The 24247-nt window shown below is 49.9% G+C and overlaps 1 protein-coding gene across 4 annotated transcripts in view; it reads left to right on the top strand.

Moving 5' to 3' along the window:
* Positions 1–24247, top strand: part of ttll7 (tubulin tyrosine ligase-like family, member 7) — a 401618-nt gene that overhangs the window by 353561 nt on the left and 23810 nt on the right. For all 4 annotated transcript variants that reach the window (XM_072574809.1, XM_072574807.1, XM_072574806.1 and 1 more), the window contains exon 19: positions 12034–12194. In XM_072574809.1, the coding sequence (XP_072430910.1) occupies positions 12034–12194 (161 nt within the window). The remainder of the gene's footprint in view (positions 1–12033; positions 12195–24247) is intronic.

The raw sequence follows: 24247 nt of genomic DNA, 5'->3' as shown, positions 1-24247 counted from the left end.
GTTCTTCTTTAAAAGCTTCCCAGTCCTCTGTTTTCCCACTCATCTTTGCTATGCTATACTTTTTCTCTTTTAACTTAATATGTTTCTTAACTTCCCTCGTCAGCCACGGCCACCCATGCCTCCTCCTAGGATCTTTCTTCCTTTTTGGAATGAACTGATCCTGCATCTTCTGCATTATACACAGAAATATCTGCCATTGTTCCTCCACTGTCATCCCTGCTAAGGTATTGCACCATTGAACTTTGGCCAGCTCCTCCCTCATAACTCCATAGTTCCCTTTATTCAACTGAAAAATTGTCACTTCCGATTGTACCCTCTCCCTTTCAAATTGCAGATTGAAGCTTATTGTCTTTTGGTCACTACTTCCCAATGGCTCCTTCACTTTGAGGTCCCTGACCAATTCTGGTTCGTTACACAATACCAGATCCAGAATTGCCTTCTCCCTGGTCGGCTCCAGCACCAGCTGTTCTAAGAATCCATCTCTGAGGCACTTCACAAAGTCTCTTTCTTGAGGTCCAATACCATCCTGATTCTCCCAGTCTACCTGCATGTTGAAATCCCCCATAATTTCAACATCTTTGCGACAGGCCAATTTCAGCTCCTGATTTAACTTACATCCGACATCCATACTACTTTTTGGGGGCCTGTGGAAAACTCCCAAGAGGGTCTTTTTACCCTTAGTATTTCTCAGCTCTATCCATACTGACTCTACATCCCCTGATTCTAGGTCCCCCCGCGCAAGGGACTGAATATCATCCCTTACCAACAGGGCCACCCCACCCCCTCTGCCCGTCAGTCTGTCCTTACAATAGCACGTATAGCCTTGAATATTCATTTCGCAGGCCCTGTCCACTTGAAGCCGCATCTCAGTTATCCCCACAATATCGTATCTGCCAATTTCTAAAAGAGCCTCAAGCTCATCTGTCTTATTTCTAATGCTTCGTGCATTCATATATAGTATTTTTAATTTGTTACTGTCCTCACCCTTCCCATCAACTCCTATTTCACTCAACCTTACAGCATGATCCCTTTTTAAGTTTTCTGCTCATTGATGCAGTTGTTTTTCTTGACTTCCCTTGTTCTAAATTTCCCTTCAATTTCCTTCTTAAACATCTAGTTTGTCCCCTCCCCCCCCACTATTTAGTTTAAACGTAGCTGTGTTGCAGTAGCAAACCTGCCTGCCAGAATGCTGGTCCCTAACCTATTAAGGTGCAAACCGTCTCTTTTGTATAATTTATGCTTACCACAAAACATACACCAGTGATCCAAGAATTTAAATCCTTGCTTCCTGCACCAGTTCCCCAGCCACACGTTCAAGTCCATTATCTCCCTGTTTCTGGCCTCACCAGCCCAAGGAACTGGAAACAAACTGGAGATAACCACCCTGGACGTCCTGCTTTTCAGCCTTCTTCCTAGTTCTCCGAAGTCCCGCTGTAGTATGTTCCTCCTCTTCTTCCCGACATCATTTGTGCCGACATGTACCACCACCTTTGGCTCTTCACCTTCATCCTTGAGGATTTCCTGCACTCTGTCTGTGATGTCTTTAACCCTGGCACCAGGAAGGCTACACACCATCCTTAAGACCCACCTGCTGCCACAAAAACCCTGGTCAGTTTCTCTCACTCTGGAGTTCCCTATTACCACGGCTCTGTGTGATGTCCGACACTTCTGCTCTGTCTCCACGCCAATGTTTGATTGACAGACCTGGCAGCCTCGCGGACTGGCAGTGTCATCTGTCTCTACTGTTTCCAAAAGATTCAACTTGTTCCTGACAGGTACTTCCCCCGGGGTCTCTTGCACCTGTTCGCTCTCTGCCTTCCTCACCGTCTGCTCTTCTGCGAGAGGGCGCTGCGTCACACCGAGACGTCGCTGCGTCACACTGAGAGGGCGCTGTGTCACACCGAGACGTCGCTGCGTCACACCGAGAGGGCGCTGTGTCACACCGAGACGTCGCTGCGTCACACCGAGAGAGTGCAATGTCACACCGAGAGGGTGCTGTGTGACACCGAGAGGGAGCTGTGTCAGACCTAGAAGGCACTGTGCCACACTGAGAGGGCGCTTTGCCACACTGAGAGGGCGCTGTGTCACACCGAGAGGACGCTGTGTCACACCGAGAGAGTGCAATGTCACACTGAGAGGGCGCTGTGTCACACCGAGAGGGCGCTGTGTCACACCGAGAGGGCGCTGTGTCACACCGAGAGGGCGCTGTGTCACACCGAGAGGGTGCTGCGTCACAATGAGAGGGCGCTGTGTGACACCGAGAGGGCACTGTGTGACACCGAGAGGATGCTGTGTCACACCGAGAGGGCGCTTTGCCACACTGAGAGGGCACTGTGTGACACCTAGAGGGAGCTGTGTGACACCGAGAGAGGACGCTGTTTGACACCGAGAGGATGCTGTGTGACACCGAGAGGACGCTGTGTGACACCGAGAAGACGCTGTGTGACACCTAGAGGGCGCTGTGTCACACCGAGAGGACGCTGTGTCACACCGAGAGGATGCCGTGTGAAACCTAGTCGGCGTTGTGTCACAACGAGTGAGGACGCTGTGTGACACCTAGAGGGAGCTGTGTGACACCGAGAGAGGACGCTGTTTGACACTGAGAGGACGCTGTGTGACACCGAGAGGACGCTGTGTGACACCGAGAGGGCGCTGTGTGACACCGAGAGGACGCTGTGTGACACCGAGAGGACGCTGTGTGACACCGAGAGGGCGCTTTGTGACACCTAGAGGGCGCTGTGTGACACCGAGAGGGCGCTGTGTGACACCGAGAGGGCGCTGTGTCACACCGAGAGGGCGCTGTGTCACACCGAGAGGGCGCTGTGTCACACCGAGAGGGCGCTGTGTGACACCGAGAGGGCGCTGTGTCACGCCGAGAAGGCGCTGTGTCACGCCGAGAAGGCGCTGTGTCACACCGAGAAGGCGCTGTGTCACACCGAGAAGGCACTGTGTGACACCGAGAGGGCGCAGTGTCACACCGAGAGGACGCTGTGTGGTAGCTAGAGGGCGCTGTGTTACACCGAGAGGGCGCTGTGTGACACCGAGAGGGCGCTGTGTGACACCGAGAGGGCGCTGTGTGACACCGAGAGGGCGCTGTGTCACACCGAGAGGACGCTGTGTCACACCGAGAGGACGCTGTGTCACACCGAGGGGGCGCTGTGTCACACCGAGAAGGCGCTGTGTCACACCGAGAAGGCACTGCGTGACACCGAGAAGGCACTGCGTGACACCGAGAGGGCGCAGTGTCACACTGAGAGGGCGCTGTGTGACACCGAGAGGGCGCTGTGTTACACTGAGAGGGTGCTGTGTCACACCGAGAGAGTGCTGTGTGACACCGAGAGGGACCTGTGTCTCACCGAGAGGGCGCTGTGTCAGACCTAGAAGGCACTGTGTCACACTGAGAGGGCGTTGTGTGACACCTAGAGGGCGCTGTGTCACACTGAGAGGGCGCTGTGTCACACTGAGAGGGCGTTGTGTGACACCTAGAGGGCGCTGTGTCACACTGAGAGGGCGCTGTGTCACACTGAGAGGGCGTTGTGTGACACCTAGAGGGCGCTGTGTCACACTGAGAGGGCGCTGTGTCACACTGAGAGGGTGCTGTGTGACACAGAGAGGGTGCCATGTCACACCGAGAGAGTGCAATGTCACACCGAGAGGGTGCTGTGTCACACTGAGAGGGCGCTGTGTCACACTGAGAGGGCGCTGTGTCACACTGAGAGGGTGCCGTGTCACACTGAGAGGGTGCCGTGTCACACCGAGAGGGTGCTGTGTGACACCGAGAGGGACCTGTGTCTCACCGAGAGGGCGCTGTGTCAGACCTAGAAGGCACTGTGTCACACTGAGAGGGCGCTGTGTGACACCTAGAGGGCGCTGTGTCACACTGAGAGGGCGCTGTGTGACACCTAGAGGGTGCTGTGTGACACAGAGAGGGTGCCATGTCACACCGAGAGAGTGCAATGTCACACCGAGAGGGTGCTGTGTGACACTGAGAGAGGATGCTGTGTGACACCTAAAGGGCGCTGTGTCACACCGAGAGGGCGCTGTGTCACACTGAGAGGGCGCTGTGTCACACTGAGAGGGTGCTGTGTCACACCGAGAGGGTGCTGTGTCACACCGAGAGGGCGCTGTGTGACACCTAAAGGGTGCTGTGTGACACCGAGAGGGTGCTGTGTCACACCGAGAGGGTGCTGTGTCACACTGAGAGGGTGCTGTGTCACACCGAGAGGGTGCTGTGTCACACCGAGAAGGTGCTGTGTCACACCGAGAGGGCGCTGTGTGACACCTAAAGGGTGCTGTGTGACACCTAAAGGGCGCTGTGTCACACCGAGAGGACGCTGTGTCACACCGAGAGGACGCTGTGTCACACCGAGAGGATGCTGTGTCACACCGAGAGGGCGCTGTGTGACACCGAGAGGACGCTGTGTCACACCGAGAGGGCGCTGTGTGACACCGAGAGGGCGCTGTGTGACACCGAGAGGGCGTTGTGTGACACCGAGAGGACGCTGTGTGACACCGAGAGGACGCTGTGTGACACCGAGAGGGCGTTGTGTGACACCGAGAGGGCGCTGTGTGACACCGAGAGGGCGCTGTGTCGTACCGAGAGGGCGCTGTGTCGTACCGAGAGGGTGCTGTGTCGTACCGAGAGGGTGCTGTGTGACACCTAGAGTGCGCTGTGTCACACCGAGAAGGCGCTGTGTCATACCGAGAGGGTGCTGTGTCACACCGAGAGGGCACTCTGTCACACCTAGAGGGCACTCTGTCACACCTAGAGGGCGCTGTGTCACACCGAGAGGGCGCTGTGTCACACCGAGAGGGCGCTATGTGACACCTAGAGGGCGCTGTGTCACACCTAGAGGGCGCTGTGTGACACCGAGAGGGCGCTGTGTCGTACCGAGAGGGCGCTGTGTCGTACCGAGAGGGCGCTGTGTCACACCGAGAGGGTGCTGTGTGACACCGAGAGGGCGCTGTGTGACACCGAGAGGGCGCTGTGTGACACCGAGAGGGTGCTGTGTGACACCTAGAGGGCGCTGTGTCACACCGAGAAGGCGCTGTGTCACACCGAGAAGACGCCGTGCCACACCGAGAGGGCGCCGTGTCACACCGAGAGGGCGCCGTGTCACACCGAGAGGGCGCCGTGTCACACCGAGAGGGTGCTGTGTCACACCGAGAGGGCATTGTGTGACACCTAGAGGCAGCTGTGTGACACCGAGAGAAGATGCTGTTTGACACTGAGAGGATGCTGTGTGACACCTAGAGGGCGCTGTGTCACACCGAGAGGACGCCGTGTCACACCGAGAGGACGCTGTGTCACACCGAGAGGGTGCTGTGTCACACCGAGAGGACGCTGTGTGAAACCTAGTCGGCGTTGTGTCACAACGAGTGAGGACGCTGTGTGACACCGAGCGGGCGCTGTGTGACACCGAGAGGGCGCTTTGTGACACCGAGAGGGCGCTTTGTGACACCTAGAGGGCGCTGTGTCACACCGAGAGGACGCTGTGTCACACCGAGAAGGCGCTGTGTCACACCGAGAGGGCGCTGTGTCACACCGAGAGGGCGCTGTGTCGTACCGAGAGGGTGCTGTGTGACACCGAGAGGGCGCTGTGTCACGCCGAGAGGGCGCTGTGTCGTACCGAGAGGGTGCTGTGTCACACCGAGAGGGCGCTGTGTCACACCGAGAGGGCACTGTGTCACACCGAGAGGGCGCTGTGTCACACTGAGAGGGCGCTGTGTGACACCGAGAGGGCGCTGTGTCGTTCCGAGAGGGTGCTGTGTGACACCGAGAGGGCGCTGTGTCACGCCGAGAGGGTGCTGTGTCGTACCGAGAGGGTGCTGTGTCACACCGAGAGGGCGCTGTGTCACACCGAGAGGACGCCGTGTGACACCGAGAGGGTGCTGTGTCACACCGAGAGGGCGCTGTGTCACACCGAGAGGGCGCTGTGTCACACCGAGAGGGCGCTGTGTCTTACCAAGAGAGGGCGCTGTGTGATACCGAGAGGGAGATGTGTCACGCCGAGAGGGCGTTGTGTGACAACGAGAGGGCGCAGTGTCACACCGAGAAGGCGCTGTGTGACACCGAGAGGGAGATGTGTCACACCGAGAGGGCGCTGTGTGACACCGAGAGGGCGCTGTGTGACACCGAGAGGGTGCTGTATCACACCGAGAGGGCGCTGTGTCGTACCGAGAGGGCACTGTGTCACACCGAGAGGATGCAGTGTGACACCGAGAGGGCGCAGTGTCATACCGAGAGGACGCTGTGTGAAACCTAGTCGGCGTTGTGTCACAACGAGTGAGGACGCTGTGTGACACCGAGCGGGCGCTGTGTGACACCGAGAGGGCGCTTTGTGACACCGAGAGGGCGCTTTGTGACACCTAGAGGGCGCTGTGTCACACCGAGAGGACGCTGTGTCACACCGAGAAGGCGCTGTGTCACACCGAGAGGGCGCTGTGTGACACCGAGAGGGCGCTGTGTCGTACCGAGAGGGTGCTGTGTGACACCGAGAGGGCGCTGTGTCACGCCGAGAGGGCGCTGTGTCGTACCGAGAGGGTGCTGTGTCACACCGAGAGGGCACTGTGTCACACCGAGAGGGCGCTGTGTCACACCGAGAGGGCACTGTGTGACACCGAGAGGGCGCTGTGTCGTTCCGAGAGGGTGCTGTGTGACACCGAGAGGGCGCTGTGTCACGCCGAGAGGGTGCTGTGTCGTACCGAGAGGGTGCTGTGTCACACCGAGAGGGCGCTGTGTCACACCGAGAGGACGCCGTGTGACACCGAGAGGGCGCTGTGTCACACCGAGAGGGCGCTGTGTCTTACCAAGAGAGGGCGCTGTGTGATACCGAGAGGGAGATGTGTCACGCCGAGAGGGCGTTGTGTGACAACGAGAGGGCGCAGTGTCACACCGAGAAGGCGCTGTGTGACACCGAGAGGGAGATGTGTCACACCGAGAGGGCGCTGTGTGACACCGAGAGGGCGCTGTGTGACACCGAGAGGGTGCTGTATCACACCGAGAGGGCGCTGTGTCGTACCGAGAGGGCACTGTGTCACACCGAGAGGATGCAGTGTGACACCGAGAGGGCGCAGTGTCATACCGAGAGGGCGCTGTGTCACACCGAGAGGACGCAGTGTGACACCGAGAGGGCGCAGTGTCACACCGAGAGGACGCTGTGTCACACCGAGAGGGCGCTGTGTCACACCGAGAGGGCGCTGTGTGACACCTAGAGGATGCTGTGTCACACCAAGAGGACGCTGTGTGACACCGAGAGGACGCTGTGTGACACCAAGAGGGTGCCGTATCACACCGAGAGAGTGCCATGTCACACAGAGAGGGCGATGTATCACACCGAGAGGGTGTTGTGTCACACCGGGAGGGCGCTGTGTCACACCGAGAGGGTGCTGTGTCACACCGAGAGGACGCTGTGTGACAATGAGAAGGCGCTGTGTGACACCAAGAGGACGCTGTTTGACACCGAGAAGGCGCTGTGTCACACCGAGAAGGCGCTGTGTCACACCGAGATGGCGCAGTGTCACACCGAGAGGGTGCCGTATCACACAGAGAGGGCGATGTATCACACCGAGAGGGTGCTGTGTCACGCGAGAAGGTGCCGTGTCACACCGAGAGAGTGCCCTGTCACACCAAGGGCGCTGTGTCACACCAAGAGGGTGCTCTGTGACACCAAGAGGGCGCTCTGTCACACCAAGAGGGTGCCATGTGACACCGAGAGGGCGCTGTGTCACATCGAGAGGGCGTCGTGTCACACCGAGAGGGTGCCGTGTCACACCGAGAGAGGGTGCTGTGTCACACCAAGAGGGCGCTGTGTCCCACCAAGAGGACGCTGTGTCCCACCGAGAGGACGCTGTGTCACACCGAGAGGGTGCTGTGTCACTCCGGGAGGGCGCTGTGTCACTCCGGGAGGGTGCTGTGTCGCACCGAGAGAGAGTGCTGTGTCACACCGAGTGGGTGCCGTGTCACATCAAGAGGGTGTCGTGTCACACCGAGATGGCACTGCGTCACACCAAGAGGGTGCTGTGTCACACCGAGAGAGGGTGCTGTGTCACACCGAGCGGCTTCTGTGTCACACCAAGAGAGTGCCGTGTCATACCGAGGAGGTGCCGTGTCGCACCGAGAGGGCGCTGTGTGACACCGAGAGGGCGCCGTGTCACACCGAGAGGGCGTTGTGTGACACCGAGAGGGAGCCGTGTTACACCGAGAGGGCGCTGTGTCACACCGAGAGACTGCTCCTCCATTCTGGGCATCATCCTCTGGAGGCTAGGAATTGTCCCTTGCCAGAGACTGGGAGTTAAAGAGAAATATGTTGGGAAAAATAAGCATTGTAAGAAAGAAAAAGAGAAGAATAAGAAGTGAAGAAGGTGAAGAATGGGAGAAACGGATGAGTTCCAGTCAGAGGCTCCTATTCCACTGCCATCTTGCATCATCGTAGTGAATGGGAATGGAGTAAATTGTCAGAGCCAGGGCTGACAAGTGCCTGACTCCTGATGGACTTCACTCTCGGGTCTTAAAGGAAGTGGTTAGTGAGACAATTAATGCATCATTTTTAATTTTCCAACAGTCCCCACATTCAGGTAAAGTTCCATTAGATTCAAACCAGCAGGTATTTCACCTTTATTCAAAAAAGGGAGGCAGCAGGCAGGAACCTACAGGCCAGGGAACTTAATGTCTGTCATAGGGAACATGTTGGAAGCTCCTGGAAATAGATAAGGAAAATAAAGTTTCACGTGCTGAGGAAATATCCATTCTGAGACCCTTTTCGGAGCCTCTCAGTCAGATCTCAGTGTCATGGAATAAGCAATTCGACCAATATAATCTGACAGTGATCTTGTCAATCAGTGCCATTCTTGGAATCATTGTGACTTCCTAAGGTGATATAACACAAAGTTTCCCTTTTACAAACTCTTCAGAGTCAAAGACATTTGATTGTAATGGTTTGGAGAGACACAGTCCCTCCCACTGGCTGATGGAGTGTTCTTAACACCGTCAATAAAAGCTTAAGATGTTGTTTAAAGTAATGTTGTAATTATCCGCTTCCCCTTCAGTGTACCTCCACCCCTCCCCACTCCCCCTCCACAATATCAGGGCCAAATGGTAAAGTTTTTGTTTATTGGGGATGTTAACCAGGCATCACGCTGTGCTTCACTGGAAAGCAGACAAAGTTCTGTACTCCAGCTGCCCAGCTTCCTGTTCACCACATCTGGATACTATACTGGCGCTAGTAAATTTTAACATGCAGCTGAAATACAAGAGGAACATGGAAAACTGTCTACAGATTAAGACTGATTTTCTCAGTGACCTGGGAGAGCGGCCGCCATGTTGGTTTCACACTGTTTTGGTCTGGGGCCCCATCAGGAGAAGCATGCACCGTCCAGTGGCATCACTTTGAAGAAGGGCAGAGGGAATTCTGGGCAATATTGATCCCCCAACCAAAAACACAGATTATCTACCCACCTGTCATGTTGACATTTGTGGGGACCTCCTGCGCGCGCGCACACACACACACACAGCCACGTTTTCTGCACAATGCAGTGACTGTTGTTCAGAAAGCCTCTCCCTGTTACAAAGCTCTTTGGCATGCCTTGTAGTGATTGGAGCCAGGTAGACCTTATTGACCGTGGGACCCTTGATTGGGCTTGTTAACCTGGGCCAACCAGGGAGCCCTGACTGACCAATATGAACAGGCGATTCTCCAGCTGCTTGGCATTACAAAAAATCAACAAATAAACAGGAGGTTTGGAATCTCCTCACATCAGGGACTGACTCCGAGCTGGCTGGGTACAGTCGGTGTATTGTGCACGTATGAATAAGGTTGATAAAACATTGAGCATGAAAGGCACAGCACGTCAGGCAGCATCAGAGGAACAGGAAGGGTAGGACCCGTCCTGGACATCTCTGGTAACTGACTTAGCACCGACATCCATTTCAAACCCATTGACTCCCCCAGCTGATGAAGGGTGCCGACCCAACCCCAGGCGACCTTCCTGCTTCTCCAACGCTGCAGTGTCTTTCCACTGTTTAGCAGCTCTGACTTCCACCTTCTGCGTTCCTTACTATCTCCAAGTCACATGTAAATAAAGGGTGACTTGGTGAAGGGATACCGGCCTCAAAGTCATTTAAAGAATGAGAGTCTTGCTGGCTGGGCAGTATTTTTTGCCCATCCCTAATTGCCCAGAGGGTGGTTAACAGTTAACATTGCAATGGACTTGGAGTCACAGGTAGGCCAGGGAAAAGGTGGAATGTTATGACTCAGAGGGTAGTGAATCAGGATTCTTTACTACAGAGGGCTGTTGAGGCTGGGTCATGAAGTATATTTAAGACTGAGACACATTTTTAATCAGTGAGGGTTATGGGGAAAAGACTATAAAGTCAAATTGTGGATTATCAGATCTGCTATCACTGATATCTCTCAATCCTAGTTCGCTGAGATTTAATGTTGGATGCATGCACTGATAATCATAGAATCCCTACAGTGTGGAAACAGGCCATTTGGCTCACCAAGTCCACACTGACCCTCTGACAAGTATCCCACTCAGACCTAAACCCACAGCCTATCCCTGTAACCCTGCATTTCCCATGGCCAATCCATGACCTAACTTGCACATCTTTGGACTGTAGGTGGAAACCAGAGCACCTAGAGGAAACCAACACAGACATGGAGAGAACGTGCAAACAGTCAGTCACCCGAGGGTGGAATCGATCCTGGGTCTCTGGTGCTGTGAGTCAGCACTGAGCCACCCCACAGACACAACAATGTTAGCGCTCGCATGCTAAAGTCCACATTAACTATGTGAACCTGGTCAGTGGATCTGATTCTACCTTCCGCGCCTCCATCCACCCAATCCATTCTCAAACTGACAACACCTGAACGCAGCCTCTGACCCTGTCCTCCATCCCCACACAGCTGCCCCTTCAGCTGATGGTTCACAGAGCTGGGTCAGAATGGCAAGAGTTTGAAATGAATGATGAGCAAGAAAGTATTTTGTATTTACATAGCCCCTGTATAGTGTCTCAGAAAGGTCCCAACAGATTCAAGAAGAGCTTCTTCCCCCATTGGTATTAGACTTATGAGTGGGTCTCTCAACTTTTTAATTTAATGTTGACCTCGCTGTCTGTGCACCTTCTCTGCAACTCTCGCATTGTATTCCTCGCTCTGTTCTATTACCTAATGACATTGTTTGCTATGAGCTGCCTGTATTGCACGCAAAACAAAACTTTTCACTGCACCTAGGTACATGAAATGGTAATAAATCATGAACTGGAGGTAGCAGTCTTGGACTGGGGTGGACAAAGTCAGATGTCATTGGTTATAGTCCAACGGGTTTAGTTGAAATCACAAGCTTTTGGAGCACTGCTCCTTCATGAGATGAAGTCAATAAATCAAATCCAATACAGTGGTGACCCCGAAATCCGAATGCCCTATTGCTCGAACAACTTGGAATCTGAACAATTATTTTGAGAAAATTTTGCCCTAAAATCCGAACACATTTTCAGAATCCGAACACCACGTACCGTTCAGGTCACACATTGTTCAGTTCATCCTGGAAGTAGTTGTGAAAGCACCTCTCGTGTGTCCATCACGAGTTTACCTCGTGTTTTCACCTTGACTTGTGCTTTTTTTTTTAATTATCACCCTTGTGCACTTACCATGGCACCCAAGAAGAGCAGTGAAGCAAATAAGTGCATTCACCATTTGCACTCCTCACTAAGGTAAATTAAGTTATTTTCATGTTAGTACATTTATTTCTTGCTTTTATTATTATTACCTGATATTTAGGTCATTTACTCATCTTATTTTTCCTTAATCATGTATACTTGCAGTTAAAAGTGTCTTGAAAATTTTTTGGGGGGTCCAGAAACAGATTAATTCACTTTCCATTGTTTCTTATGGGGTAAATAGTTTTGGAATCTGAACTTTTCGCAATCCTGGAATGAATTAAAGTCGGATTTCGAGGCACCACTGTACTTGATCCTCGTACCATGGACTCTTAGTCATTGTTGAGTGTTTGTGTTTGTGAATTGGCTTTCAGGTGCTGGACATTGTAAGGACCAACATCCATTCCATCTTTCAGCAAGTATGGAAGGTGCACGATGTGGAAACTCTTCGATTGTACCGCATCTTCAATCGAGTTTTTAATCGTCTGCTCTGGAGCCATGGGCAAGGGCTGTGGAACTGTTTCTCCAACTCAGGGTAGGTTACACAGATTTTAAACAATGTTGGCAATTCATTCAGCATTTGGAGCACTGGAAGGGTCAAAGTTCAGCATGCTAAAGCCCCGGGTGAATCATTGGAATTTGGACTGGAATAGGATAATGCCAGAGTTCAAACCCGTGTGCAAAGGGCTGTCATGCAAGCACACTGAGCATTCATTTTTCCTCTCCAGCACCTCTTCCCTAAAAGAGAGGTATTTTTTGGTTGTTCAGAATTGTATTAGATTGGGACTGGGGGGGACTGCAGATGCTGGAGATCAGAGTCGAGAGTTTGGTGCTGGAAAAGCACAGCAGGTCAGGCAGCATCCGAGGAGCAGGAGAGTCAATGTTTCAAGCATAACAATCAAGTACATTGCAATGCCAAATCTGTTTGGATCTTCTCTTTTCTTTCATGAGATGTGAGCATTGCTGGCCAGAGCGGAATTTGTTGCCCATCCCTAATTATCCTCAAGTGCAGTTGGCTATTTCAATGAGTATTTGAGAGTCAAACACGTTGTTGTGGAGTCACTTGCAGACCAAACCAGATCTTGACAGCAGGGGATACTTGTTTATTTATAGTTATGGAATTTAGAATTTATTATCACGTGTACTTTTACAAGAAAAATACAATAAGTCACCTGCTTACAGTAATGACAAAAGACATAAGTAAGTTCACAAGTAACAATAAAAGTAAATTTAAGACAAAAGTTCATCATCGTCTGGCTTCTTAATCAATAGGGGAATCAAAGATTTGGAGGAAAATGTAGGAAGGTGGCCATGAGGAATCCCCCATTATGAAAATCCTAGGGGTTACCATTGACCAGAAGCTCCACGGGACTCACCATATAAATATAGTGGCTATAAAAGCAGGTTAGAGATTATGAATACTGCAGTGAGTAACTCACCTCCTGACTCCCCAAAGTCTATCCACCATCCAGAAGACACCAGTCAGGAGTGTGATGGAAGACTCCCCACTTGCCTGGATGGGTGCAGCTCCAACAACACCCAAAAAGCTTGACACCATCCGGGACAAAGCAGCCCCCTTGACTGGCACCTCATCCACAAACATCCATTCCCTCCCCCACCGACGCTCAGTAGCAGCAGTGTGTACTATCTACAAGATGCACTGCAGAAATTCACTAAAGGTCCTGTGACATCACCTTCCAAACCCACAACCACTTCCACCTGGATTTAATCCAGACAGGATTGGATTATTATCTGTAAGTGCAGGATGTTAGGGGGGTTACGGGTAAAAGGCAGGTTGTGTGACACTGAGTGCATTGCTCAGAGAGCTGATGCAGACACGATGGCCTCATTCTGCACTGAAACCTTTTTGTGATTATTTTAAAATCAAATTTTGGCCTGCAGGCCATACTGCTATAATGCACGTTTCGTTAATGAGAATTCGCTGTAACGCGACTGACGAATTGAAGACACTGTTTCTAAAGTGTGAACTTTTAAAGTGTGTGTTGGCTGTAACGTGATTCCATCGCCAACACGTTAAGGGCTGTTTCTGAAGTGCGATTTTTGTACAACATGGGGTTGCACAAGAACCCCACCATTGTGTTATAGAACTACCTGAATTTAAAAAGCTCCAGTACTTGCTTGAAAATGGACAGCTGAGCTCCGTTTGACCTGTGCCACAGACCTTTGAACCATTGCCCTGGCCCTGCTTAGTTTTGAACTGGGATGGACTGGGAACAAAGAGGAGACTACAATAGACCATGTCATAGTCAATCCCCAGCTTCGAAAAGACAGTCCCTGTTGCAAACACACTGCACCAAGCTCCTATGTCCTCACGTTTCACCCAAGATCACATTACACTGCAGGCTTTTAAACCTCAGAGATCATTAAAGTAAATCCATTAATTGAAGGCTTAAAAGCAGATACCCAAAACCTCAAATTAATTTCATCTGCCCTCTGATGTTTTAATTTATCAATATCGGCACTTCAATGAAGTGTGTGTGTGTGTGTAACGAAGTGTGTGTGTGTAACGAAGTGTGTGTGTGTGTGTGTGTGTGTGTGTGTGTGCATATTTACCTAAAAACACATTTTCCCCACAGGAAGAGGCAGTTCCAGCTGAAGGATTCTAGAATTGTACAGTGCGGCAACTGTACACAGCTCCTCTCGAGACATCTGTGATGAGTTACTTGCTTTTTCTTTCTTGTAAACAGATATGGATGTTAAGATGAGGGGCACTTTGGGGTAGTTTAAATTGTATATAAGTGGTCTGAAGCATTTCCTTTAAAGCAAAGCTAATTCCATCCTGCTGCCCACAGCAAACCCAGAGTGCACAAAAAATAAACACAGAGGAGCTTATGTGAGGGCTTGGTTGGACCGATTAATGGCTTTTTAGTTAGATCTGAAGGAAACGCTAAACATACATTAAATCATGTGGTGCAGAATGAAGGCTGTTCAGCCCTACGTTCTTTGCAATAACTATCCAATTCATTCTTCCCTCCTCATTACCCGCAGACTCTCCCATTTTGGGTTCGACAAGCATGTGACAAAAATCTCTGCAGGTCTGGCAGCACCTGTGGAGAGAAAGCAGAGTTAACGTTTCGGATGCAGTGACCCTTCTCCAGATCCTACAAGCAGTTCTGAAGAGGGGTCACTGGACCCAAAACTTTAACTGTACTTTCTCTCCACAGGATGCTGCCAGACTCGCTGAGCTTTTCTGGCAATTTCTGGTTTTGATTCTGATTTCCAGCAATCGCAGTTCTTTGGCTTTTCGGTTTGGTTCTCGGCAAAAATTTACATGTTTTAAAATTGCCCTTGAGCAAAAGCCTATTTTCAAGGCCTCTACTTGAAGGTGATTGGATAAGTTGAAAATCTTTTCTTTGGGATCCTCTGCAGGGACGGAAACTTTAAAGCAAACTAATCAAATTCTTCAAAGACTCTTAAACGAAGAATCAATGAAATTAAGTGTGAATTAATTGACAAATTTTAGTTTGAATATGAAAGTAAATGTTCATTTAAATAATTTGGCAAAACAATGGTTATAAGGAAGGTCACATGACTCGAAATGTCACTCAGCCTGAGACGTTAACTCTGATTTCTCTCCACAAATGCTGCCAGACCTAGATTTTTAGATTCCCTACAGTGTGGAAACAGGCTCTTCAGCCCAACAAGCCCACACCGACCCTCCGAGGAGTAACCTACCCAGTCCCATTTCCCTCTGACTAATGCACCTAACACTATAGGCAATTTAGCATTTTCAATTCACCTGACCTGCACATCTTTGGATTGTGGGAGGAAACTGGAGCACCCGGAGGAAACCCACGCAGACACGGGGAGAATGTGCAAGCTACACACAGACAGTCGCCTGAGGCTGGAATCAAACCTGGGACCCTGGTGCTGTGAGGCAGCAGTGCTAACCACTGAGCCACCGTGTTGCCCATATTTTTGTTTAGAATGGTGCTTCTTACAATGAGACCACTGTAAGGAGCCATAGAATCTGTACCATACGGGAACAGGGCATTCAGCCCATCAAGCCCTGCACTAACCCTTCAAAGGGCCTCCCATTCTACCCCTGCATTTCCCATGGCTAATCCATCTAACATACACATCTTTGAAAGGAAACTCACACAGACACAGGAAGAATGTGCAAACTGCACACAGACAGTCACCCGAAGCTGGAATCGAACTCAGGTCCCTGATGCCAAGAAGTAGCAGTGCTAACCACTGAGCCACCATGTCACTCTGCTGAGCTTTTCCAGCAATTTCTATTTTTGTTTGTGAAAACAAAGGTTGTGTCTTACACCAGCACAGCAGCACCCTCCAGCATTATCTGGTATTAGGTAGACACAGAGCATAAAAACATGCTGCTCGTTACTCACACAAGGTCAGTCAGGGGTCATGTCTGACAATCCCGTTCAACTCCATTTCATCAGTAATCACCACCCGGGCAGCCTTTGAACCCTGTCTCCTTTGGGTCACAACAATCGTGATAGTGTGGCTTTCCCGAATTCAATGAACAAGATGATGGAAGGGGTCATTGTTGACTGTGCTATCGGGTGGCACTTGCTCAGCAATAACCTGCTCACTGTCAACTCAACCAGGGCCACTCAGCTCCTGACCTCATTACAGCCTTGGGTGAAACATAGACAAAAGAGCTGAATCCCAAAGGGTAGGCGAGAGTGACTGCCCTAGACATCAAGGTTGCATTTGACTGGATGTGGCATCAGGGAGGTCCCAGAGTCAAAATGGGGTGCTTTGATTTCTTAAGAATGTCATACAAGATATCATGAGGTATACCGATTTAAATGTGTGTCAGGGGTGTTGGGAGTGCAGTGAGTAGTGAGGGGACCAGTTAAGAGGGGCATTGAGCGTGATTCCCCTTGATATTAAGGCAGCATGTAATGGAGTGTGGAATCAAGAAACCCAAACAAAACTGGTGTCAATGGGAATAAAGACGTAACTCTCTGATAGTTGGAGTTATACGACGGAAGATGATTCTGGTTCTTGGAGGTCAATTATCCCATCACCATGACATCTCTGCAGGAGTTCCTCAGGATAGATATTTCTTAATCAATCTGTTCAGATATGCTTTGACATAATTCTGGAGCAGATGGGACCGGATGCCAGGCCTCCTGGTCCAGAGGTACTGGCATTACCCACCACACCGCAAGAACCTAAATTCCTCAGGGTAGTGTCTCAGGCTTGACCACCTTCAGCTGCTTCATCAATGACTTTTCCTCCATCATAAGGTCAGAGGTTTGCTGATGGCTGCACAATGTTCAGCACCATTCATGACTCCTCAGATACTGAAGCAGTTTTCATTAAGAGATTTGGACCTTGTTGACTGGACCGGCATTTATTGTCCACCCCCCCACCCAGAATTACCCAGATGGCCGTTGAGATTCAGCCTGTTGCTGTGGATTTGGTGAAGCGTGAAACAGGTAAGGATGGTGATTTCCCTCCCGAAAGGACATCAGTGAACATTGCAGTAATGGTTACCTGGTTGCCATTAGACTAGCTTTTTATCCAGTTCTTTTGTTTTGATTGAATTCAGATTTCATCATCACCTTTGGTGGAATTCAAACCCATGTTCACACAGCATTAGCCTGTGGTTCTTGATTACTCGCCCAGCAACTTATTGCTATGCCTCTCTTTCCTCTTTATGTGTCCATCCAAATGCAGCAAGATCTGGACAATATTCATGTTTGGACTGGTAAGTGGCAAGTAACATTCACATCGCACAGTGAGGGGCATTGACCATCTCCAACAAGAGAGAATCTCATCATCTTCCCTTCATTTTGAATGGCATGACGGTAATTAATCTCCCACTTTCATTATCCTGGGTTACCATTAACCAGAAACTGAACCGGACTCACCCAACCTCACTATCAAACCGGCAGATAAGGGAGGCGCGGTGGTAGTTTGGCGCACCGATCTTTACATTGCTGAGGCTAAACGCCAGCTCGCGGACACCTCCTCCTACTGCCCCCTTGACCATGACCCCACCTCCCACCACCAAACCATCATCTCCCAGACCATCCATAACCTCATAACCTCAGGGGATCTCCCATCCACCGCCTCCAACCTCATAGTCCCACAACCCCGCACCGCCGGTTTCTACCTCCTGCCCAAAATCCACAAACCTGACTGCCCCGGCCGACCCATTGTCTCAGCCTGCTCCTGCCCCACCGAACTCATCTCTGCATACCTCAACACAGTCCTGTCCATCTTAGTCCAAGAATACCCCACCTACGTTCGGGACACCACCCACGCCCTCCACCTCCTCCATGATTTTCGCTTCCCCGGCCCCCAACGCCTTATCTTCACCATGGACATCCAGTCCCTGTACACCTCCATCCCCCATCACGAAGGTCTCAAAGCCCTCCACTTCTTCCTTTCCCGCCGACCCAACTAGTACCCTTCCACTGACACCCTGTTTCGACTGACTGAACTGGCCCTCATTCTGAACAACTTCTCTTTCCATTCTCCCACTTCCTCCAAACTAAAGGAGTTACCATGGGCACCCGCATGGGCCCCAGCTATGCCTGCCTCTTCGTTGGATGTGTGGAACAGTCCATCTTCCGCAGCTACACTGGCACCACACCCCACCTTTTCCTCCCCTACATCGATGACTGTATTGGCGCTATCTCGTGCTCCCACAAGGAGGTTGAACAGTTCATCCACTTTACTAACACCTTCCACCCCGACTTCAAATTTACCTGGACTGTCTCAGACTCCTCCCTCCCCTTCCTTGACTTCTCCGTTTCTATCTCGGACGACCGACTCTACATGGACATTTACTATAAACCGACCGACTCCCACAGCTACCTAGACTACACCTCCTCCCACCCTGCCGCCTGTAAAAACGCCATCTCATATTCCCAATTCCTTCGCCTCTGCCACATCTGCTCCCAGGAGGACCAATTCCAATACCGAACAACCCAGATGGCCTCCTTCTTCAAAGACCGCAATTTCCCCTCAGATGTGGTTGACGATGCTCTCCACCACATCTCCTCCACTTCCCACTCCTCTGCCTTTGAACCCCACCCCTCCTATCGCCACCAGGACAGAACCCCACTGGTCCTCACCTACCACCCCACCAACCTCCAGATACATCGTATCATCCTTCGTCATTTCCGCCACCTCCAAACAGACCCCACCACCAAGGATATATTTCCTTCCCCTCTCCTATCAGTGTTCCGGAAAGACCACTCCCTCCGCGACTCCCTCGTCAGGTCCACACCCCCTACCAACCCAACCTCCACTCCCGGCACCTTCCCCTGCAACCGCAAGAAATGCAAAACTTGCGCCCACACCTCCCCCCTCACTTCCCTCCAAGGCCCCAAGGGATCCTTCCATATCAATCACAAATTCACCTGCACCTCCACATACATCATTTACTGCATCCACTGTACCCGATGTGGCCTCCTCTATATTGGGGAAACAGGCCGCCTACTTGTGGAATGTTTCAGAGAACACCTCTGGGACACCCGCACCAACCAACCCAACCGCCCCGTGGCTGAACACTTTAACTCCCCCTCCCACTCCGCCAAGGACATGCAGGTCCTTGACCTCCTCCATTGCCAGACCATGGCAACACGATGCCTGGAGGAAGAGCGCCTCATCTTCCGCCTAGGAGCCCTCCAACCACAAGGGATGAATGCAGATTTCTCCAGCTTCTTCATTTCCTCTCCCCCCACCTTGTCTCAGTCCCAACCCTCAGACTCAGCACCGCCTTCTTGACCTGCAATCTTCTTCCCGACCTCTCCGCCCCCACCCCCTCTCCGGCCGATCACCCTCACCTTAACCTCCCTCCACCTATTGCATTCCCAATGCCCCTCTCCCAAGTCCGTCCTCCCTATCTTTTATCTTAGCCTGCTTGGCACACCTTCCTCATTTCTGAAGAAGGGCTTATGATGAAACGGCAATTCTCCTGCTCCTTGGATGCTGCCTGACCTGCTGCGCTTTTCCAGCAACACATTTTTCAGCTCACCATATTGATACTACAGATACAAGTGGAGGTCAGAGGTTAGGAATCCTGCAGTGAGTAACTCACTTCCTGACTCCTCAAAGTCTCCACCATCCAAAAGGCAGAAGTCAGGAGGGTGATGGAATATTCCCCACTTCCCTGGATGGGGGCAGCTCCAACAACACTCAAGAAGCTTGACACTATCGAGGACAAAGCAGCCTGCTTGATTGGCACCACAACTATCAGCTTAAACATTCACTCTCTCCATTACTGATGCACACAGTATGTACTGCAATAACTCACCACTGCTCTTCTGACAGCACGTCACAAATCTGCTGTGTCTCCGACCTGAAGGACAGGGGCAACAGATGCAGAAGAACAAAATCGCCTGCAAATTCCTCTCCAAATTACACACCATCCTGATTGTGAAGCAGATCTCTGTCCATTCACAGTTTTCCGGGTTAAAATCCTGGAACTCCCTCCTTACAGCACGAAAGGTATATCTACCTCCCATGGACTACAACAATTCAAGAAGGCAGATCACCAGCACCTCTTTGAGGGATTAGGGATGGGCAATAAATGCTGGTTTGGATGGCGATGCCCACATTCCGTGAATTAAAATAAACATTGGTTCATGGTTTGGTCCCTTTTGGGAGCACTGCTCCCCCTCCCTGCCCAGCCATTAAGTGTTTCTGGTCTGTTCCAATAGCTTTCCAGGTTTAAAACCTTTATAGCCAGATCACATTGTCTTTTCAAATACTCCTTTCTCCTTTCCTGCAGAAAAGAGAAAATCCAGCCATTGTTTTTGGGGAAATTTGTTCTTTCTTCTCACAAGGTTTAGTGTGTTGCTCCTTTTGGATCCATCTGCTTCCCCTTTGTGTCTGGCACAAGGTTTATTTCCTAACTTCCTTCCTGTTGGTACTGCTTCTTGGTGAAGGGTCACCAGGTCACACGTGAAATAACTCTACAGAGGCCAGTATCATGTCACCAAGTTCCGCTTTATTGACACATGGAGAGTCATTGATACTGCTCCAGCTCCCTCAGAGCCAGCTCTCAGAGTGAACAGAACCTCTGACACTCCTGTTTCTGTCTGTCAGCCAGGGCTCCCTGATTAGACCAGATTCATGGCCCCAATCAGGGAACTCATATTCTATGCGGTCCACCTGTCTGACCCCATTACAACATGGGTCAGTATTTCTTATTATCGATGAAAATTACTGCCTATGACTTTACAATTAATGTAAACTCTTCCTAGTCCTTTTCAAAAATTCTTATAAATCGTTCTACAGACATTCTAAAGAAATTCCTGTTCTTCCTTAGGGTATTGTTTCCTGTGAAAGGTCACCAAACACTGTGACAAGTAAAAACCAACAACCACACTGCTCCTGCAGAAGGCAGTCTGGCAGAAATGAAGGACTTGCATTTATATAGCACCTGTTTCAGAATATGTGAAAGTGCTTTAGAAGCTGATTTTGAGTTGAAGTCACTTTAGCCATTTAAGGAAATGCAGCAACCAAATTGCTTGCAGCAAGCTCCCAAAAACCCAAATAAGGTTTAAAAAAATGTACTGGGGCATTCCAGAGAATCCTGACTGCGCCTCAACAAAATATTACCTTCAGATTATTCCATTCACCTGAGAGAATCATTCAGCAATCAGGCTCAATGTTTTATCTGATGATAATCTCAATAAACTGAGGTATCAGGAAAATATTAATCTCTTTTGCCTGTTCATAAAATCCCTACAATATGGAAATAGGCTATTTGGCCCATTGAGTCCCTGCATTTTCTGTGGCTAATCCACCTAACTGACACATCCCTGGACACTATGGGCAACTTAGCATGGCCAATCCAACTAACCTGCATATCTTTGGATTGTGGGAGAAAACTGGGGTAAACCCATGCAGACACGGGGAGAATGTCCTCACAGACAGTCACCCAAGGCTTGGGTCGAACTCAGGCCCCTGTGCACTGTGAGGCAGCAGTGCTAACCACTGAACCACTGTGTTGCCGACGGGATTGGGTGCATTGCTAGAATTACATCCCACCTGACTCTACTGTCTATCAAAAGGAGTAATTGCATCTTTGCCCTCAACACAACTCTGTTTCAAGCTAGCTCGTTTCAGCTTGAGCATCAAACGGAGATAACTCATCGCAGTTCCTGCTGATCCAGGAACAGGGGGCATACAGAAAGCCTCGACCTCCCTTCAACCTCCCAGATAATGGCTGAATCACAAGGCAGTTGTTGGGTAGGTCACAGGGAAAGTTGAAAACAGATCATCATGGTGCTTGTATTCAAAAATGAGAACCAGAGCATCTGCATCGTCTTCCTTTCCTCAGTCCCCCTGCAAAAGAAGGGACTTGCAATCAGGGCAGAGAAACACCCTTGTAAATAGCGGTCAGCTTGTAGAAGAGATGATGGCATTCCGGTAACGTCACTGAATTCCAAACCGACAGCCGCCTGAGGCTGGAATCAAACCCAGGTACCTGGCGTTGGGAGGCAGCAGTGGTAACCACCGAGCCACTGTTCCAACCATATCTGTCAGAATTCTTTGCTCATAAAGATGGAACTTCTTATGTTATGATGATTAGAGTATTAATTGTAGAGAACTTAAACATTGCTAAAAAGAGGCACCGCGTTGAAGCTTTTCATTAAAAAAAGAACTGGAAATCTCGAACAAACACAGAAGATACTGGAGATACTCAGCAGGTCTGGGAGCAGCTGTGGAGAGAGAAACAGAATTAACATTTCGAGTCTGTTATGACCCTTCCTCAAATGTTCTGAAGAAGTCACACTCCATTGATGTGTTTGTTGATAGTCTGGAGGACCAAGTTGGGTGAGTAATAACAGGAGTGGGATGATTGGAGGTAGGAAGGTGTCAAGACAATAACTCCAGGGCTATGTTTGGTGAAGATGGTGTCATGGTAATATCACTGGGCAAGTAAAACAAAGAACAAGGCTAACATTTTGTGAGCATGAGTTGAAATGCCATAGAGGCATTTAACTTCAGTTGATAAAATCTGGAGTTGAAATCTAGTTTTGGGAACGGTAATCCTGTTAGCTATCAACAATTATCATAAAAACTCACCTAATGCTTTGGGAAGGAAATCTACCATGCTGACCTGGTCTGGCCTAGGGTTAACTCCAGATCCACAGCAATGAATTGGCCTACATTAATGTGCCCTCTGAGAATTCAGGAAGAAGCAAGGGCTGGCCTTGTTGAAAACTTGTTGTAATATTGTAACCCTGTGGTTCAGAACACGGGTTAGAGATTAGGCTGGAACTTAGAGTCATAGAGTTGTACAGTACAGAAACAGACCCTTCGGTCCAACTCATCCATGCCGATCAGGTATCAAGTCTAATCAAAGTTAAAAATCACACAACACCAGGTTGTAGTCCAACAGGTTTAATTGGAAGCACCAGCTTTCGGAACTCTGCTGCTTCATCAGGCTCCCCGCACTGTAGGGAATCTAATCTAAAAACTGACATGCACATATCTGTCTGTGGGTGAATTTGGACTCGCAGAGTTACATTTGCTCAAAAACTGCATGAATCAATGTAAGACTCTGTTAACTCATTTTTTAGATTAGAATCAGTCAAAACATTATGGCGCAGACAACAGAACACAGGGGGCTAACACCCCAACATATTATGTGGCTGACACCAATTGTTACAGTTAACCTGAGAATGTAACTTTTAAAAAAAAGTTTTGCCATTTACATGCAAAAGAAGTGAAAGTATCATGGTCATTCTAACAGATGAAAGACTCAACAAACAATCAAGGTATTTTTCAATGTATAATTTCAGTTACATTACACTGTAAACTTTTGCTATAAATTCTGTCTTACAATTGTGTCCTCCACAACCACCTGATGAAGGAGCAGCACTCCGAAAGCTAGTGCTTCCAATTAAACCTGTTGGATTATAACCTGGTGTTGTGTGATTTTAAACTTTGTAAAGCCCAGTCCAACATCAGCATCTCCACATCAAGTCTAATCAAGTCTCATCTGCTAGCATTTGGCCCATATCCCTCTAAACCCTTCCTCAGGTCAATTCTAGGTCACACTTTGCAAAGTCGCACATCAGAAATGAAGCCTCAAGTAAATATTCCTCAAGACTTTAGCACAGGACCTTCCTACTTAAGGAAGTGAATGCCATCCTGTATACCACTTCTATCCTGTATACCACTTCCCACATGGTGCCAATTTTACCCTGGGAAATTATGTGACCTTATTTGCCATTGTGCCTACTCTTAACTGTGTTCCAGTCATTTGTGGCAATTGACCTCAGCGGATCCTACTTCCAGGGCTGGGGGTGAATGCGGAAAGAGTAGGGCAACAGTCAGATTCACCATTCATCATGGTTATGTTTAGAACATGTGGAACTGTAAACATAGCCCTTGTTTTCATCTGTGCAGGATCCAAAATAGAATTTGCCGTCTTACTATAAAACTCAACATGCTCTCAAACAGATTGTGGCACCCTATAATATTTCAACATCCTAATAGTAACCATATTGCCCTCAGTTTATTGAGTTGGACATCACCCAGGTCCACTGTTCATTCCTCCTCTGCTGTGTTGAACTTGGCTCTAAAGGACAGCTTAAGATTCTAAAGGATGGTTCTATC

This window comes from Chiloscyllium punctatum, chromosome 7, assembly GCF_047496795.1.
Source record: "Chiloscyllium punctatum isolate Juve2018m chromosome 7, sChiPun1.3, whole genome shotgun sequence".
NCBI lineage: Eukaryota > Metazoa > Chordata > Chondrichthyes > Orectolobiformes > Hemiscylliidae > Chiloscyllium > Chiloscyllium punctatum.
The sequence above is the reverse complement of the archived record's forward strand: the minus strand, read 5'-3'. Positions and strand labels throughout refer to the sequence as shown.